Source organism: Hylobates moloch, unplaced genomic scaffold (assembly GCF_009828535.3).
Source record: "Hylobates moloch isolate HMO894 unplaced genomic scaffold, HMol_V3 SCAFFOLD_8, whole genome shotgun sequence".
Lineage (NCBI taxonomy): Eukaryota > Metazoa > Chordata > Mammalia > Primates > Hylobatidae > Hylobates > Hylobates moloch.
This window is the reverse complement of record NW_026652283.1, coordinates 78165651-78185600: the sequence shown is the minus strand read 5'-3', so window position 1 is coordinate 78185600 and position 19950 is coordinate 78165651. Positions and strand designations below refer to the sequence as shown.

The 19950-nt window shown below is 41.1% G+C and overlaps 1 protein-coding gene across 4 annotated transcripts in view; it reads left to right on the top strand.

Annotated features, from left to right (window-relative positions):
• DOCK3 (dedicator of cytokinesis 3) overlaps window positions 1-19950 on the top strand; it is a 649329-nt gene that overhangs the window by 504956 nt on the left and 124423 nt on the right. For all 4 annotated transcript variants that reach the window (XM_032161429.2, XM_032161424.2, XM_058442283.1 and 1 more), the window contains exons 21-22: window positions 396-496; window positions 9459-9540. In XM_032161429.2, the coding sequence (XP_032017320.1) occupies window positions 396-496; window positions 9459-9540 (183 nt within the window). The remainder of the gene's footprint in view (window positions 1-395; window positions 497-9458; window positions 9541-19950) is intronic.

Genomic DNA, 19950 nt, shown 5'->3' with positions numbered 1-19950 from the left:
TCATAGGCTGATTTGGCTCCGAGGACAAGCTTTTTTTCCTCTCTTTTCCACGTTTTTGGGGATACCTTATTGTTTATGCCATCTACACGCATATTGTTTTGCCTTTCCCTGATATGTATTGTACCACCCAGCATTATTGTGAGGGGAGAGGCTCAGAGTAAATACAGGAAGAGACTGATGAGCCAGGGTCTGAATCAGGAGGCTGGGGTGTTAGAGAAAAGACAAGACAGAAATACAGACACAGAATGGAAATCTTACTTTCACTACCCGTGGGGAATGCTAGAGGAAAGCACTGACAATTTGCCATTATTTGGAGAAGGAAGACTCTGTTTCCTGCTGGGGATAGATCTGAGGCCTCCACTGTACCCTGATGGCTTACTCTCCATATCTCCCAGGTGTTCATCATCAACCTGCTCCGAGACATCAAGTATTTTCACTTTCGACCTGTGATGGACACGTATATCCAGAAGCACTTTGCTGGAGCTCTGGCATACAAGTAAGTTCCATTTGGTATCATCATTAGGACTTGTGTTTGAGTAGAAATATAGGCTTTAAAAAAGTTTAGCTGCAACCAGCATTTAAAAAGTTCAGCTGACTTTATAAAAACTTTATATTTTTAATTGTGATAAAATACACATAACACAAAATTGACCATCTTAACCATTTTCTGAGTGTAGGGTTCAGTGACATTAAGTACATTCACATCATTGTACAACCATCACCAGAACTCTGTCCATCTCCAAAACTCTTTTCATGTTACAAAACTGAAATATTGTAATCATTAAAATAACTCCCCATTCTCCCCTCTCCTATCCCCTGGCACCCACCATTCTATTCTACTTTCTGTCTCTATGAATTTGACTACTCTAGATACCTCATGTAAGTGTAATTACAGTATTCGTCCTTTTGTAAGTAGCTTATTTCACTCAGCATAATGTCTTCAAGGCTCATCCATGTTTTAGCATGGGTCAGAATTTCATTCCTTTCAAAGACTGAATAATGTTTCATTGTATATATTTACCACTTTTTTTTTTTTTTTTTTTTTTGAGATGGAGTCTTGCTCTGTCGCCCAGGCTGGAGTGCAGTGGCGTGATCTTGGCTCACTGCAAGCTCTGCCTTCCGGGTTCACACCATTCTCCTGCTTCAGCCTCCCGAGTAGCTGGGACTGCAGGTGCCCACCACCACACCTGGCTATTTTTTTGTATTTTTAGTAGAGTCGGGGTTTCACCGTGTTAGCCAGGATGGTCTTGATCTTCTGACCTCGTGATCCGCCCACCTCGGCCTCCCAAAGTGCTGGGATTACAGGTGTAAGCCACCATGCCTGGCCGGGTTTTTTAATTTGTTTTTTTAATTTTATTTTAAGTTCAGGGGTACATGTGCAGGTTTGTTATATAGGTAAATTTGTGTCATGGAGGTTTGTTGTATAGATTATTTCATCACCTAGGTATTAAGCCTAGTACCCATTAGTTATTTTTCCTGATCCTCTCCATCCTCCTACCCTCTATCCTCCGATAGGCTTCGGTGTGTTTTGTTCCCCTCTATGTGTCCATGCATTCCCATCATGTAGCTCCCACTTATAAGTGAGAACATGTGGTATTTGGTTTTCTGTTGCTGTGTTAGTTTGCTAAGGATAATGGTCTCCAGCTTCATCCATGTTTCTGCAAAAGACATGATCTCATTCTTTTTTATAGTATTCCATGGTATATATGTACCACATTTTCTTTATCCAGTCTACCATTGATAGGCATTTAGCTTGATTCCATGTCTTTGCTATTGTGAACAGTGCTGCAATGAATCTATGCAAGCATGTGTCTTTATGGTAGAACAATTTATATTCCTGTGGGTTTATATGCAGTATTGGGATTGCTGGGTCAAATGGTAGTTCTGTTTTTACGTCTTTGTGAAATTGCCACTTTGCTTTCCACAATGGTTGTGGAATTTACACTACCATCAACAGTATATAAGCATTCATTTTTCTCTGCAACCTTTGCCAGCATCTGTTATTTTTTGACATTTTAATCATAGCCATTCTGGCTGGTGCAGGATGGTATCTTGTACCCCAAAGATAAAGCCTACTTTTTGTTTATTTATTTATTTATTTAGAGACAGAGTCTCACTCTGTCACCTAGGATGGAGTAGAATGGTGCGATCTTGGCTCACTGCAACCTGCGCCTCGTGTTCAAGCGATCCTTCTGCCTCAGCCTCCTGAGTAGCTGGGACTACAGGCATATGCCACCACGCCTGGCTAAATTTTGTATTTTTAGTAGAGATGGGGTTTCACCGTGTTGGCCAGGCTGGTCTCCATCTCCTGACCTCGTGATCTGCCTGTCTCAGCCTCCCAAAGTGCTGGGATTACAGGTGTAAGCCACTGTGCCCAACCACTGGCCTCATTTCTTTGTGCTTTTGGTACAATTTGGCTGTGAATCTGTCTGGTCCTGGGCTTTTTTTTTTTTTTGGTTGGTAGGCTGTTACTGACTCAAGTTCACAGTTTATTATTGGTCTGTTTGGGGATTCCATTTCTTCTTGGTTCACTCTTGGGAGAGTGTTTGTGTCTATGAATTTATTTATTTCTTCTAGATTTTTTAGTTTATGTGCATAAAGATGTTCGTAATATTCTCTGATGGTTATTTGTATTTCTTTGGGGTCAAAGGGAATATCCCCTTTTTCATTTCTGATTGTATTTATTAGAATCTTTTTTCTTCTTTGTTAGTCTAGCTAGCAGTCTATTAATTTTTTTCAAAAAAATCATCCTGGATTCATTGATCTTTTGAATGGTTTTTTGTGTCTCCTTTGGTTCAATTCTGATTTTGGTTATTTCATGGTCTTCTGCTAGTTTAGGAATTGGTTTGCTCTTAGTTCTCTGGTTCTTTTGGTTGTGATGCTAGGCTGTTAAATTGAGATCTTTCTAACTTTTTGATTTGGGCATTTAGTGCTATAAATTTCCCTCTTAACAACGCCTTACCTGTGTTCCAGAGATTCTGGTATGCTGTATCTTTATTCTAATTAGTTTCAAAGAACTTGTTGATTTCTGCCTTAATTTCATTATTTACCCAGAAGTTATTCAGGAGCAAGTTATTCCATTTCCATGTAATTTTATGGTTTTGAGTGAATTTCTTAGTCTTGATTTCTAATTTGATTATGCTGTGGTCTGAGAGAGTATGATTTCAGTGATTTTGCTGAGGCGTGTTTTGTGTCCCAATTATGTGGTCAATTTTAGACTATGTGCCATGTGGCAATGAGACAAATGTATGTTCTGTTGCTTTTGAGTGGAGAGTTCTGTAAATGTCTATCAGGTCCATTTGATCTAGTGCTGACTTAGGTCCTGAATATCTTTGTTAATTTTCTATCTTGATGATCTGTCTAATACTGTCAGTGTGGTGTTAAAGTCTCCGTCTATTATTGTGTAGAAGTCTTAAGTCTCTTTGAAGGTCTCTAAGAACTTGCTTTATGAATCTAGGTGCTCATGTGTTGGGTGCATATATACTTAAGAGAGTTAGGTCTTCTTGTTGAACTCTTCAACATTATGTAATACCCTTCTTTGTCTTTTGTAATCTTTGTTGGTTTGAAATCAGGATTGCAACCCCCACTATTTTTCTGTTTTCCATTTGCTGGGTAGATTTTTCTCCATCCCTTTATTTTGAGCCTATCTGTGTCACTGCATGTGAGATGGGTCTCTCTGAAGACAGCATACGAATGGGTCCTGGTTCTTTATCCAGCTTGCCACTCTATGCCTTTTAATTGGGAAATTTTGTCCATTTATATTCAAAGTTAGTATTGATATGTGTGGATTTGATCCTGTTATGATGTTAGCTGGTTATTTTGCAGACTTGTTTATGTAGTTGCTTTATAATGTCACTGGTCTGTGTACTTGTGTGTTTTTGTCGTGGCTGGTATTGGTCTTTTCTTTCCATATTTAGTGCTTCCTTCAGGAGCTCTTGTAAGGCAGGTCTGGTGGTAACAAATTCCCTCAGCAGTTGGTTGTCTGAAAAGAATCTTATTTCTCCTTCGCTTATGAAGCTTAGTTTGGCTGGATATGAAATTATTTGTTGGAATTTCTTTTCTTTAAGAACGTTGAATATTGGCCCCCAGGCTCTTCTTGCTTGTTTCTGCTGAGATGTCCACTTTTAGTCTCATGGGCTTCCCTTTGTAGGTGACCTGATCCTTCTCTCTAAATGCCTTTAACATTTTTTCTTTCATTTTGACCTTGGAGAATCTGATGAATATGTGTCTTGGAGATGATCTTCTTGTGAAGTATTTTACTGGGGTTCTCTGCATTTCCTGAATTTGAATGTTGGCCTTTCTAGTTAGGTTGGGGAAGTCTTCATGGATGATATCCTGAAATATGTTTTCTAAGTTGGTTCCATTCTCCCCATCTATTTTAAGGACACCAGTGAGTTGTAGATTTGGTCTCTTTACATAATCCCATATTCCTCGGAGGTTTTGTTCATTCATTTTCATTCTTTTTTCTCTGTTCTCGTCTGACTGTCATATTTCAGAAGGCCAGTCTTCAAGCTCTGAGATTCTTTCCCGAATTTGGTCTATTCTGCTGTTAATACTTGCAATTGCATTCTGAAATTCCTGTAAAGTGTTTTTCAGCTCTGTCAGGTCAGTTACATTATTTTCCATATTAACTATTTTGTCTATCAGCTCCTGCATTGTTTTATCTGATTTTTAGCTTCCTTGGATTAGCTTTCAGTGTACTCCTGTAGCTCAATGATCATCATTCCTATCTATATTCTGAATTCTATTTCTGTCATCTCAGCCCTCTCAGCCCAGTTCAGAACCCTTGCTGGAGAGGTGATGCAGTCATTTGGAGGAAAGAAGGCTTTTTGAGTTGCCAGGTCCTTGTGCTGGTTCTTTTTCATCTTTGTGGGCTTGTCACTCTTCCATCTTTGTGGTTGATATCCTTTGGATGGGTTTTTTTTCCCTTTTATCCTGTTTGATGACCTTGAATGTTTGATTGTGGTATAAGGTGGATTCAGCCAGCTGGATTCATTTCTGGAACATTTTAGGGGACAGTGCTCAGTTCTCAACTCCTGGACTGTGCACTCTAACACAACTTGGGGACTTGTATTGGGCCCCAGCTTTGTTCTCTGGCTCCTCAAGGTTAGGAATCCACTGTACTGGGTAGGCCAAGATGCTCCCAGACTGCTGGCCATTCCACTTTGGCTGGGTGGCGTAAGCCAAAGTGTTTCATAGTGCAGTGACAGCTGGATCTATCCCCGTTCACATGTGCCAGCAGCAGTGGGTACAGCAGCTGTGGCAGAGTCACCTGTGGCAGAATGCTAGCAGGTGCCAGTGCCAGGGTACCTGCCTCCCTACAGGCATTGACCAAGGTGGCAGAGGCAACATGGCTAGGCAGAGCTGGGGCCCCTACTGGCAACTTTTGCGCAGTCATGGTGGAGGTGGTGATGACTCAGGGTTGGGACACTGAAGGTCTAGGTGCCTTCTCTGTGTCCTGCAAGCAGAAGTGGTCACTCAGGATATGGGAGGATCTGCTATTCTCTGCACAGTGTTAGGGCAAGGGTGGGGCACTGACAAGGACGGGGCTGGCTGGCTCTGTGCCCACCAAGGCTCCATCTGCAATGGTGGTGGGAGCAAGGGACAGGCTGCACTCCTACATGCTAGCCCACTTTTTAATGGAAAAAGGAAAGCAAAACCTGCCAGTGCAGACACAAGCCAGTAAAGCATTGTGGAGAGTTGCAGTGGGTCCTGGGGAAGCTGCAGTATGGGGAGGGCGCATGCGGGCTGGTGTGTGGCATAGGGTTGGCCCAGTGGAGCTCTCCCCCGTCAAGCATGGTCTGTGTAGAAGCTATGATGTGGGGCCCCCAGGTCACCTGAGGCTGCCCTGCAAGCAGGTATGGCCAGACTTGGGCCCTAGGAGAGGCCAGCCAACCAAGGGGTGCTCAGGATAGACCAGCCCCATCTGATGGGCAAGACCACCCTGCAGAGTTCAGGACCAACAGTTCCCCTAGGACTGAAGTCTCCCACGGGAGCAAGTCGAGCCTAGGGGGATGGCCATCCCTGGCTGTGCACCACTACAGACACTCCCACACCAAACCCCCTGGGCTCCACATCATCTGGTTTGCTACCCCTACCACTTCTCTAAGCAGCTCTCCCTGCCAACTCAAGTATCTGTGGTGGTTGAGGGCTCTCCTGCCAGGGTTCCAGAGGCCATTGGTAAGAGCAAGTTGCTCCTTAATAGTTCACTCACCTTTCCTCCAGACCCACTGAGGGCCAGGCTATTTTCTGTTGTTTTTTTTATAGTGGCCACCCTAAGAGTTATAGGAGTTCTTTATACATTCTGGATATTAACCCCTTATCAGTTATATGATTTATAAATATTTTTCCCAGTCACTTGGTTGCCTTTTCACTCTGTTGATTGTGTCCTTTGAGACACAGAAGTTTTTAAAATTTTGATGTAGTCCACCTTATTTTTTGTTGTTGCCTGTGCTTTTGGTGTCATTTTCAAGAAATCATTGCCTAATATCATGAAAATTTCACCCATCTTTTCTTTTAAGTGTTTTATAATTCCAGCCTTATATTTAGGTCTTTGATCCATTTTGAGTTAATTTTTGTATATTGTATAAGATAAGTGTCTGACTTCGTTCTTTTTGCATGTGGATATCCAATTTCCCAGTTCCATTTATTGAAGCTGTCTTTTCCCCCACTGAATGGTCTTGGCATCCTTGTCAAAAGGGTGGTACCTTGGCCCCTTGACCATGTATGTGAGGCTTTATTTCTGGCCTATTTTTTTCCATTGTTTTATAAATATGTCTTTATGCTAATTCAACATTGTTTTGATTGCTGTAGCTTTGTGGTAAGTTTTGAAATCAGGAAGTATGAGACTGCAATTTTGTTCCTCTTTTTCAAGATGTTTTTGGCTATTCCAGGTCACTTGTGATTCCATATTAGGATGGATTTTTTTTTTCTGCAAAAAATGCCATTGGAATTGTGTTAGGGATTGCATTGAATCTGTAGATCACTTTGGGTAGCATTTACATCTTTAATAACAATATTAAACCTTCTAATTCATGAATATAAGATGTATTTCCATTTATTGCTATCTTTTATTTATTTAAGCAACATGTATAAAACTCTTTTGTCTCCTTAGTTAAATGTATCCTAAGTGTTTTATTCTTTTTGATGCTATTGTAAATGGAATCGTTGTCTTAATTTCATTTTCAGATTGTTCATTTTTAGCGTATAGAAATGTATTTGATTTTTTGTGTTGATTTTGTGTCCTGCAACTTTACTGAATTTATTTATTAGTTCTAACAGGTTTTTTGGGGGATTCTTTAGGGTTTTCTACATATAAGATTATATCATTTGAAAACAGAGCATTTTATTCTTCCTTTTCAATTTGAATGTCTTTGATTTCTTTTTGTTGCCTAATTTCACTGGCTAGGATTTCCAGTGCTATGTTGAATAAAAGCGTCAAAAGCGAGGATTCTTATCTTGTTTCTGATCTTAGAGGAAATGCTTTCAGTCTTTTACCATTATGTTTGATGTTAGCTGTGGGCTTTCAGCTGATATTTCAAACTATAGTTTGTTACATAGTTGCTATACTTTTACTTCTAGGAAATGATGGTAAACCTGCTAAAGATGTCTTGGTTTTTCCATGAGAAACATTCGAATAGCTAAAATAGCACCCACAAAAAAATGTCAAAGAATATAAAAAGACAGTCCATAAAAGAGATTATATAACTAGTAAACAAATATGAGAAGCACAGGTTATCTAAGACCATTAAAGCAAGCCAGGCATGGTGTCTCACGCCTGTAATCCCAGCACTTTGGGAGGCTGAGGCGGGTGGATCACTTGAGGCCAGGAGTTCGAGACCAGCCTGGCCAACATGGTGAAATCCCGTCTCTACTAAAAATACAAAAATCAGCCAAACATGGTGGTGCATCCTCCCCTTCCTGTAATCCCAGCTGCTTGGGAGGCTGAGACACAAGAATTGCTTGGACCCTGGAGGTGGAGGTTACAATGAGCCAAGGTCGCACCACTGCACTCCAGTCTGAGTGATAGAGCAAGTGTCTGTCTCAAAGAAAAAAATAAGTAAGACCATTAAAGCAATAAGAAATCACCATTTTCTTTCTTTCTTTTTTTTTTTTTTTTTTTTGAGATGGAGTCTTGCACTGTCGCCTGGGCTGGAGTGCAATGGCCTGATCTTGGCTCACTGCAACCTCTGCCTCCTGGGTTCACATGATTCTTCTGCCTCAGCTTCCCAAGTAGCTGGGATTACAGGTGCACACCACCACACCCAGCTAACTTTTTGTATTTTTAGTAGAGATGGGGTTTCACGATGTTGGCCAGACTGGTCTCAAACTCCTGACCTCGTGATCCGCCTGCCTCAGCCTCCTAGAGTGCTGGGATTACAGGTGTGAGCCACCTCGCCCAGCCAGAAATCACCATTTTCTTATACAGAATTAGCATAATTATTGAAAATATAAATAAAACCCAGTGGTGGCAAGGCTGTGGAATCACTGGAACTCTGATACTTTGATGTCACTTTGGAGAGCAGACTGTTCTATGTGCTTTATATGCGTCTTTCTATTAGTATTTACGATAACTTTGAGATGTACTATTTCCCCCATATTTTCATTGAAAAGAACGCGACACAGGGGATTAAATAACTCATTCAAGGATACAAAACTAGATATTGATAGGTCCCAGATGTGACCACGGCCTATACTCCTGACCTCTGTGCTCTGTTGCCATATAAATATGCAGACCTTCTGACCCAGTAATCTCATTCCATTCAGATGACTTAGTCCTAAGGAAATAAGATAGATGAGATAGAGCAGGGGTTGTGAACAGGGACTCCTGGGACTGCATACTTTTATTCAGAGTCTACTATTTACTAGCTGGTGTCAGATGTTCTGAAAACCTAGCAATTTAAGACAAAACAAAAATACACATCCAGTCCAGGTCTTTAGGAACACTTTTTTTTTTTTTTTTTTTTTTTTTCAGATGAGATCTTGTTCTGTTGCCCAAGCTGGAGTGCAGTGGTGCAATCATGGCTCACTGCAGCCTTTACCTCCTGGGCTCAATTGATCCAGCCTCCTGGATCAATTGATTCAGCCTCCTGAGTAGCTGAGACTACAGGCACGCACCACCATGCCTGGCTAATTTTTCTATTTTTTTGTAGAGATAAGGTTTCGCCATGTTGCCCAAACTTGGGGGAAACTTTCTTGTAATCAAAAAGAAATGTATGTCAGAGAGAGTGGGAAAAAGTTGTTTTAGTTGCTGATTAAAATGTGGCAACTCCTATGGACAAAGAGTGTTGTTTGTTCTCAGGTGACCTGAATAGTCCAAAGCTGTAATGGATCTATCACTCCTTTCTAGCTCATCGGCAGAATATTATTTCCTATTTGCCTAATTCAGGGCTACAAATGTTTCAGGCTGTATTACTTTTGAATTAAAGTGGGGTTTCTGGAACTGTTCTCTTTCCCAGGGAGCTCATCCGCTGTTTGAAGTGGTATATGGACTGCTCAGCAGAACTGATTCGACAGGACCACATTCAAGAAGCTATGCGGGTAATGTACTAACCTCTCCATACATAAGAGACCCACTCATGCAATTATTTGTGAGTAATCTCAGTGATACAATGTGCAGGACAAATGTAGACATCGCAGTACCTGGCCTGCTTTCAGGAATGACTGTCTGGATCCACATATTTCTTTTCCTTACCTTGATTTTGTCCCAGAAAGCCTTTATTCCTGATAATTTTAAAGAAGGAGGGAGAGATGATGTGCACATGGCTCCTGGCCATCCTCCCCTGCCTGATTTGTTACCTATAGTATCAGTCCTTTCTACCACTGGCTAAAGTATAGTAACTCCTTCTAAGCCAATGTTGGTGGCAACATTGATTGAATTAGGATCCTCTAATAGTATACTCTTTTTTTGGTAGTTACTAAGCATTGATTTTTCTGAACTGTTTTAAGTAGAAAGAGCTGAGTGGATGCACTGTATGTGGATTTGTTCAGAAGAAGATAATCTTAAAATTGTGGCCTTAGGAAGAACCTGTGGTCTTCCATGGTCGTGACCATTGTCAGCATCCCTGCTTGGACAGGTTCCCTGACAAGGCAGCCCTTTGTATTGCTGGGTAGCTCCAACTGACAGGGGGCTGTTCTCATTTTGAGTTAACTCCACTGTCTGGTAACTTCTTTTCATGGCTACTGTTCTGCTGTAAAAAAAAAAAAAGCAAAGTAGTTTTGCTTTATTTCTGTCCTCTTTTAATATCACATTACCTGCAACAAGTACTGTACCTGTGTTTTTGTCCTTTTCCACATGTTTAACAGGTAACAGAATGTTTTCTCAAGCATTATCAGACTGAAGGGGCAAAATCAAATCATAGATTTGCATTTAGCCTTCCTCTTCTTTGCACATTCTGTAAAAATCTGAGGCTACAAGGCTCATTTCTGTCCTCTTTCATACAAATGTCTACTGAGCATCTGTCCTAGGGTCTAAGATGCAACGATGAATAAGACCAGCCCATCTTCTTGAAGAACATACCCGCAGTGCCCTAAAGGGAGGCATGAACACAAGTGTAGGGCAGGTTGCTGAGGCATGTGAGGAAAGGGCCTGGGTTCTCTTCTTCTCAGAACCCTATCACCTGTCGGGTGCCTAACACAATATTTGAGTGGATAAAAGTTGAGTTAAATGCAAAAGATTCTATATGAGCCTGAAAAATAATTGCTTGAGGATACTGGAGACGGCAGCGCAGAAGTTATTTTCTCCTAAAAATCATTCGTTTAATCATTCAGTCAATGTTGCTTGATACCTACCATGCTTCAGACACTTCTAACCTCTGGAGATTCAGCAGGAGCCCAAACAAAAATGACTAGGGCTTCATAGTACTTTCATTCAAGTGGGGAAAGACATACAATATATGTAAAACAAATAAATACATGTACTTATTCTAATCAATGTTGCCACCAACATTGGCTTAGAAAGTCAGTTTAAAAAAAAAAAAACTTGGCTGGCTGTGGTGGCTCACGCCTATAATCCTAGCACTTGAGGAGGCCGAGGCGGGCGGATCACCTGAGGTCAGGAGTTCAAGACCAGCCTGGCCAACATGATGAAACCCTGTCTCTACTGAAAATACAGAAATTAACCAGGCATGGTGGCATGCACCTGTAATCCCAGCTACTCAGGAGGCTGAGGCTCGAGAATTGCTTGAACCTGGGAGGCGGAGGTTGCAGTGAACCAAGATTGTGCTGCTGTACTCCAGCCTGGGTGACAGAGCAAAACTCCATCTCAAGAGAAAACAAACAAACAAACAAACAAAAAATCTCGATGAGTACTATGAAGGAAATAAGATCGTGGAACAGACTAGCTGGAAAGGAGGGTTTACTTCAGATCAAGGGTTTGTGAAAGCTTCTCTGAGGAGGTAATCTCTGAGCTAAAGTCAGTCTTAACAGTTAGGGAATGAGCACTCCAGACTGAGGAAACAGAATATTTAAAAGCCTAGATGGGAACGGGCTTGGGTTTTGTTTTTGTTTTTGTTTTGTTATTATTATACTTAAAGTTCTAGGGTACGTGTGCACCACGTGCAGGTTTGTTACATATGTATATATATGCCATGTTGGTGTGCTGCTCCCATTAACTCGTCATTTACATTAGGTATATCTCCTAATGCTATCCATCCCCCCTCCCCCCACCCCACAACAAGCCCCAGTGTGTGATGTTCCCCACCCTGTGTCCAAGTGTTCTCATTGTTCAATTCCCACCTATGAGTGAGAACATGTGGTGTTTGGTTTTCTGTCCTTGTGATAGTTTGCTCAGAATGATGGATTCCAGCTTCATCCATATCCCTACAAAGGACATGAACTCATCATTTTTTATGGCAGCATAGTATTCCATGGTGTATATGTGCCACATTTTCTTAATCCAGTCTATCATTGATGGACATTTGGGTTGGTTCCAAATCTTTGCTGTTGTGAATAGTGCCACAGTAAACATACGTGTGCATGTGTCTTTATAGCAGCACGATTTATAATCCTTTGGGTATATGCCCAGTAATGGGATGGCTTGGGCAAATGGTATTTCTAGTTCTAGATCCTTGGGGAATTGCCACACTGTCTAATGGTTGAACTAGTTTACAGTGCCACCAACAGTGTAAAAGTGTTCCTATTTCTCCACATCCTCTCCAGCACCTGTTGTTTCCTGACTTTTTAATGATGGCCATTCTAACTGGTGTGAGATGGTATCTCATTGTGGTTTTGATTTGCATTTCTCTGATAGCCAGTGATGACGAGCATTTTTTCAGGTGTCTGTTGGCTGCATAAATGTCTTCTTTTGAGAAGTGTCTGTTCATATCCTTTGCCCACTTTTTGATGGGGTTGTTTGATTTTTTCTTGTAAATTTGTTTAAGTTCTTTGTAGATTCTGGATACTAGTCCTTTGTCAGATGAGTAGATTGTAAAAATTTTCTCCCATTCTGTAGGTTGCCTATTCACTCTGATGGTAGTTTCTTTTGCTATGCAGAAGCTCTTTAATTAGATCCCATTTGTCAATTTCGGCTTTGTTGGCATTGCTTTTGGTGTTTTAGTCATGAAGTCCTTGCCCATGCCTATGTCCTGAATGGTATTGCCTAGGTTTTCTTCTAGGGTTTTTATGGTTTTAGGACTAAGTCTTTAATCCATCTTGAATTAATTTTTGTATAAGGTGTAAGCAAGGGATCCAGTTTCAGCTTTCTACATATGGCTAGCCAGTTTTCCCAGCACCATTTATTAAATAGGGAATCCTTTCCCCATTGCTTGTTTTTGTCAGGTTTGTCAAAGATCAGATGGTTGTAGATGTGTGGTATTATTTCTGAGGGCTCTATTCTGTTCCATTGATGTATATCTCTGTTTTGGTACCAGTACCATGCTGTTTTGGTTACTGTAGTCTTGTAGGATAGTTTGAAGTCAGGTAGCATGATGCCTCCAGCTTTGTTCTTTTGACTTAGAATTGTCTTGGCAATGCAGGCTCTTTCTTGGTTCCATATGAACTTTAAAGTAGTTTTTTCCAATTCTGTGAAGAAAGTCATTGGTGGCTTTATGGGGATGGCATTGAATCTATAAATTACCTTGGGCAGTATGGCCATTTTCATGATATGGATTCTTCCTATCCATGAGCATGGAATGTTCTCCCATTTATTTGTGTCCTGTTTTATTTCATTAAGCAGTGGTTTGTAGTTCTCCTTGAAGAGGTCCTTCACATCCCTTGTTAGTTAGATTCCTAGGTATTTTATTCTCTTTGAAGCAATTGTGAATGGGAGTTCACTCCTGATTTGGCTCCCTGTTTGTCTGTTATTGGTGTATAGGAATGCTTGTGATTTTTGCACGTTGATTTTGTATCCTGAGACTTTGCTAAAGTTGCTTAACAGCTTAAGGAGATTTTGGGCTGAGACAGTGGGGTTTTCTAAATATACAATCATGTCATCTGCAAACAGGGACAATTTGACTTCCTCTTTTCCTAATTGAATACCCTTTATTTCTTTCTCTTGCCTGACTGCCCTGGCCAGAACTTCCAACATTATGTTGAATAGGAGTGGTGAGAGAGGGCATTCCTGTCTTGTGCCAGTTTTCAAAGGCAATGCTTCCAGTTTTTGCCTATTCAGTATGATATTGGCTGTGAGTTTGTCATAAGTAGCTCTTACTATTTTGAGATACGTCCCATCAATACCTAGTTTATTGAGAGTTTTTAGCATGAAGTGCTGTTGAATTTTGTCAAAGGCCTTTTCTGCATCTATTGAGATAATCATGTGGTTTTTGTCTTTGGTTCTGTTTATATGATGGATTATGTTTATTGGTTTGCATATGTTGAACCAGCCTTGCATCAAAGGGATGAAGCCCACTTGATCTTGGTGGATAAGCTTTTTGATGTGCTGCTGGATTCAGTTTGCTAGTATTTTATTGAGGATTTTCACATCAATGTTCATCAGGGATATTGGGCTAAAATTCTCTTTTTTTTGTTGTGTCTCTGCCAGGCTTTGGTATCAGGATGATGCTGGCCTCATAAAATGAGTTAGGGAGGATTCCCTCTTTTTCTATTGATTGGAATAGTTTCAGAAGGAATGGTACCAGCTCCTCTTTGTACCTCTGGTAGAATTCGGCTGTGAATCCATCTGGTCCTGGACTTTTTTGGTTGGTACGCTATTAAATACTACCTCAATTACAGAGCCTATTATTGGTCTACTCAGGGATTCAACTTCTTCCTGGTTTAGTCTTGGGAGGGTGTGTGTGTCCAGGAATTTATCCATTTCTTCTATATTTTCTAGTTTATTTGCATAGAGGTGTTTCTGGTATTCTCTGATGGTAGTCTGTAGTTCTGTGGGATCGATGGTGATATCCCATTTATCATTTTCTATTGCATCTATTTGATTATTCTCTTTCTTCTTTATTAGTCTTGCTAGTGGTCCATCAATTTTGTTGATCTTTTCAAAAAACCACCTCCTGGATTCATTGATTTTTTGAAGGGTTTTTTTGTGTCTCTATCTCCTTCAGTTCTGCTCTGATCTTAGTTATTTCTTGCCTTCTGCTAGCTTTTGAATGTGTTTGCTCTTGCCTCTCTAGTTCTTTTAATTGTGATGTTAGGGTGTCAATTTTAGATCTTTCCTGCTTTCTCTTGTGGGCATTTAGTGCTATAAATTTCCCTCTACACACTGCTTTAAATGTGTCCCAAAGGTTCTATTCTGTTGTATCTTTGTTCTCATTGGTTTCAAAGAACATCTTTATTTCTGCCTTCATTTCGTTATGTACCCAGTAGTCATTCAGGAGCAGGTTGTTCAGTTTCCATGTAGTTGAGCAGTTTTGAGTGAGTTTCTTAGTCCTGAGTTCTAGTTTGATTGCACTGTGGTCTGAGAGGCAGTTTGTTATAATTTCTGTTCTTTTACATTTGCTGAGGAGTGCTTTACTTCCAACTATGTGGTCAATTTTGGAATAAGTGCAATGTGGTGCTGAGAAGAATGTATATTCTTTTGATTTGGGGTGGAGAGTTCTATAAATGTCTATTAGATCCACTTGGTGAAGAGCTGAGTTCAGTTCCTGGATATCCTTGTTAACTTTCTGTCTCGTTGATCTGTCTAATGTTGACAGTGGGGTGTTAAAGTCTCCCATTATTATTGTGTGGGAGTCTAAGTCTCTTTGTAGGTCTCTAAGGACTTGCTTTATGAATCTGGGTGCTCCTGTATTGGGTGCATATATATTTAGGATAGTTAGCTCTTCTCATTGAATTGATCCTTTTACCATTATGTAATGGCCTTCTTTATCTCTTTTGATCTTTGTTGGTTTAAAGTCTGTTTTATCAGAGACTAGGATTGCAACCCCTGCTTTTTTTTGTTTTCCATTTGCTTGGTAGATCTTCCTCCATCCCTTTATTTTGAGCCTATGTGTGTCTCTGCATGTGGGATGGTTCTCCTGAATACAGCACACTGATGGGTCTTGACTCTTTATCCAATTTGCCAGTCTGTGTCTTTTAATTGGAGCATTTAGCCCATTTACATTTAACGTTAATATAGTTATGTGTGAATTTGATCCTGTCATTATGATGTTAGCTGATTATTTTGCTCGTTAGTTGATGCAGTTTCTTCCTAGCATTGATGGTCTTTACAATTTGGCATGTTTTTGTGGTGGCTGGTACTGGTTGTTCCTTTCCATGTTTAGTGCTTCCTTCAGGAGCTCTTGTAGGGCAGGCCTGGTGGTGACCAAATCTCTCAGCATTTGCTTGTCTGTAAAGGATTTTATTTCTCTTTCACTTATGAAGCTTAGTTTGGCTGGATATGAAATTCTGGGTTGAAAATTCTTTTCTTTAAGAATGTTGAATATTGGCCTCCAATCTCTTCTGGCTTGTGGAGTTTCTGCCAAGAGATCCACTGTTAGTCTGATGGGCTTCCCTTTGTGGGTAACCCAATCTTTCTCTCTGGCTGCCCTTAACAGTGTTTCCTTCATTTCAACTTTGGTGAATCTGACTATTATGTGTCTTGGGGTTGCTCTTCTCGAGGAGTATCTTTGTGGTGTTCTCTGTGTTTCCTGAATTTGAATGTTGGCCTGCCTTGCTAGGTTGGGGAAGTTCTCCTAGATAATATCCTGAAGAGTGTTTTCCAACTTGGTTTCATTCTCCCCGTCACTTTCAGGTACACCAATCAAATGTAGGTTTGGTCTTTTCACATAGTCCCGTATTTCTTGGAGGCTTTGTTCATTTCTTTTTACTCTTTTTTCTCTAAACTTCTCACTTCATTTCATTCATTTGATCTTCAATCACTGATACCCTTTCTTCCACTTGAAGCTTGTGCATGCATCACATAGTTCTCATGCCATGGTTTTCAGCTCCATCAGGTCATTTAAGATCTTCTCTATGCTGTATATTCTAGTTAGCCATTCATCTAATCTTTTTTCAACGTTTTTAGCTTCTTTGCAATGGGATCGAACATCCTCCTTTAGCTCGGAGAAGTTTGTTATTGCCGATAGTCTGAAGCCTTCTTCACTCAACTCGTCAAAGTCATTCTCTGTCCAGTTTTGATCCGTTGCTGGCGAGGAGCTGCATTCCTTTGCAGGAGAGGAGGCCCTCTGATTTTTAGAATTTTCAGCTTTTCTGCTCTGGTTTCTCCCCATCTTTGTGGTTTTATCTACTTTTGGTCTTTGATGATGGTGACGTACAGATGGGTTTTTGGTGTGGATGTCCTTTCTGTTTGTTAGTTTTCCTTCTAACAGTCAGGACCCTCAGCTGCAGGTCTGTTGGAGTTTGCTGGAGGTCCACTCCAGACCCTGTTTGCCTGGGTATCACCAGGGGAGGCTCAGTTGAAAATGCAGAAATCACTCATCTTCTGCATTGCTGTAGACTGGAGCTATTCCTATTCAGCCATCTTGGAACCTCCTCTTTGTTTTGTTTTTGAGACACAGTCTCACTTACTCTTTTGCCCAGGCTGGAGTGCAGTGGCCTGATATCTGCTCAGTGCAACCTCTGCCTCCTGGTTTCAAGTGATTCTCCTGCCTCACCCTCCTGAGTAGCTGGGATTACAGGCGCATGCCACCATGCCCAGCTAATTTTTGTATTTTTTGTGGAGATGGGGTTTCACCATGTTGGCCAGGCTGGTCTCAAACTCCTGACCTCAGGTGATCCGGCTGCCTTGGCCTCCCAAAGTGCTGGGATTACAGGTGTGAGCCATTGCACCCAGCCAAGAGCTTGAGTTTTCAGTTTTGGTTTTTGTTTTGTTTTGTTTTGTTTTTTTAGATGGAGTCTCGCTCTTGTTGTGCAGGCTGGAGTGCAGAGGCACAATCTTGGCTCACTGCAGCCTCTGCCTCCAGTGTTCAAGCGATTCTCCTATCTTAGCCTCCCAAGTAGCTGGGATTATAGGCATATGCCACCACACCTGGCTAATTTTTTGTGTTTTTAGTAGAGACGGGGTTTCACCACGTTGGTCGGGCTGGTCTCAGACTCCTGACCTCAGGTGATCCACCCACCTCCACCTTCCAAAGTGCTGGAATTACAGGCATGAGCCATTGCACCCATCTCCAAGAGCTTGGGTTTTTAAGGAACCAAAAGGCAACTGATGTGACTAAAGCAAGGGCTTTCAAATGCTAGATTGGTTGTAGAAGATGATAATAAGGGAGAACTGTGGCTGTTTCCAAGGGGTCTTGCTAAATCAGCTGAGTTGATGGCAAGGCCATTTATGGAGGTACAGAATTCTGGGAAAGATAAGGTTTGGGTAGGGAGAAGGAAGAATTCCCTTTTGGGGGAGCATTTTTCTGAGGTGTTTTAATATTTGTTCTCACCATTTCACACTTGTTCTGTAATACATCCAACACTAAGGTTTTATCAGGTCATTTCCTCCTCTTCATCAGATTTCAGCTTATAAGTCTCCTTCACCAGATTAGTAAGTTTCCATCTAATCCTGTTTTCCTTCTTCTTCATAGGCTGCATGCTCGTGGCCTGATACTTCTCATTCCAATATCAAAAGCTATGAACCAGGAAACTTCTTCCTTAATACTTTTGATTCAATATATCTTTCCACTCATAACCTTATCTCTTCCTTTTACCTTCAGAAGCATGACCTTAAAAAAAGTTCTATTGAAGAAGGTGAAAATGAAAAGTTTATTATTTCTCACTTGGTTATATTGTTTGTTCACAACGTGAGAGGCATGTAGGGGGTGTCATTGTGGGTTTTAGGGTGGCTCTTCACAAGGCATTCCAAAACAACAGCACACATTTCACTGCTGAGCTGTATCAGTTCCTTAGCAGGTAGCCACAAGGAGGAAAGAGAGGGCACGGTGGATCTTCTTGGTGATACAAACATGGTAATAACTTTTAGGATCTCTTTTTCTTGCAGGTTTATTGACTTAAGCAAAAATGGACAGGGCAGCTGCTTCAGCCACAGTTAAGTGCTCCATTGTCTCTACACAGTATTAGGAGCACCTTTAAACCTTGAACAAATTCCACAGGCTCCACCTCTCACCTTCTATTCCACTCCTCTGCCCCGCTGTCCTTCCCCAGTTGAATCTGTCAGAGGTGGCCAGCATCACCTGGTCCTGACCAAGATGGTGCTGATCCAAAAATTCAAGAGGAGTGGGGAAGAGGGAAGTCAGGTACTGAGAGATGACTGGAAGTGGGTTTATGTTCCATGTCCTCATCTGGGTTTGCATGGAGACTTCTCTGACATCAGCCTTGTGCTCCTCTGCTAGTTGTCTTATATTATGTAACCTAATAGAGGAAGCAAGCTCTTATGACCAAAAGGTGCAAGTCACTTTGCTGTCTGGTTCTGCCTCCCTGAAACTGGTGAATGTTTCATGCCACTCATTACATCTCTTGTGGTAACTGTGTCAAACTTAAAAACCAAACAAAAAAACTTTTTAAAATTAGAGGAGTAGTATGGAGCACATAATTAGATTTGCCTACCTCTCAGGTGACCTAAAATTCCACTTTTCAAAAAAAATCTCGTTTATTTTCCTGTCTTTACTTCCAGTGCTCCACGTAATTGCCAATCCTCCCTGCATCTTCCGGGGCTTGGGCATATGACAGTGAAGATGCTCAACAAGTTCATTTTGTACTTCTATGCATAATACATTTTTGGTGAATCTTTCCAGGTCTTAATACTTTTCATTTTCTGTATGACCTAACTGAGGAAACCATCCTGGCTTTTTTTTTTTTTTTTTTTTTGAGACGGAGTCTCGCTCAGTTGACCAGGCTGGAGTGCAGCGGTGCAATCTCGGCTCACTGCAAGCTCCGCCTCCCGGGTTCACGCCATTCTCCTGCCTCAGCCTCCCGAGTACATCCTGGCTTTTTTAGGCTGCTCCAAGAAGATCTATTCTATCCTTTACCTATAGGGATTCTAGTCCTTACCTATAAGGATTCCAGGGTGTCAGTTCTGACCCTGTCCCTCTTTTGTCCTCTGCTGAGCCCAGCAAGCCATCATCTTAATCATACAAAACCAAAGTACCTAAAGGGGAATGCCAGACCTGCTACTTAGCCATTTAGTTTGGAAAATGCAAACATTTATTTTCTTTGTTCCGATGGAAAATACCTCCTACTTCAGTGACTTCAAACTGGCATAACTTAATAAATGAGGCTAGCTCAGAAGTGTATACTTTCTGCTTCGTGGGCCTGAAGAGTCACCACAATATAAACATACTAGAGCAGTGGCAGAGTCCAGCCTGCAAGTGTCTGGGTTTAGAAACTAACAGATTTTTCAAGTTCTTTATAGACTAGGCATTAAAAAGCTACTAGAACAGAGGGTGAGCATTTATGGAGATGAGGCCGCACACTAATTTCTTCTACAGAATTATCTGGTACAAGCCCTGGAAGACACATTTTTCTAAACTGGCATTCCCCAGTGCCAACTGAATTTTGTATGGGCCACAAAATATTAAGTTCTGCTTTTCCAAACCATCTAACAGCTGGATAGATCATGAAAGGTAGTTTGGGAATTGTTTCCTGTTTTATATTTCAAGTACCTGACTTCTGTTT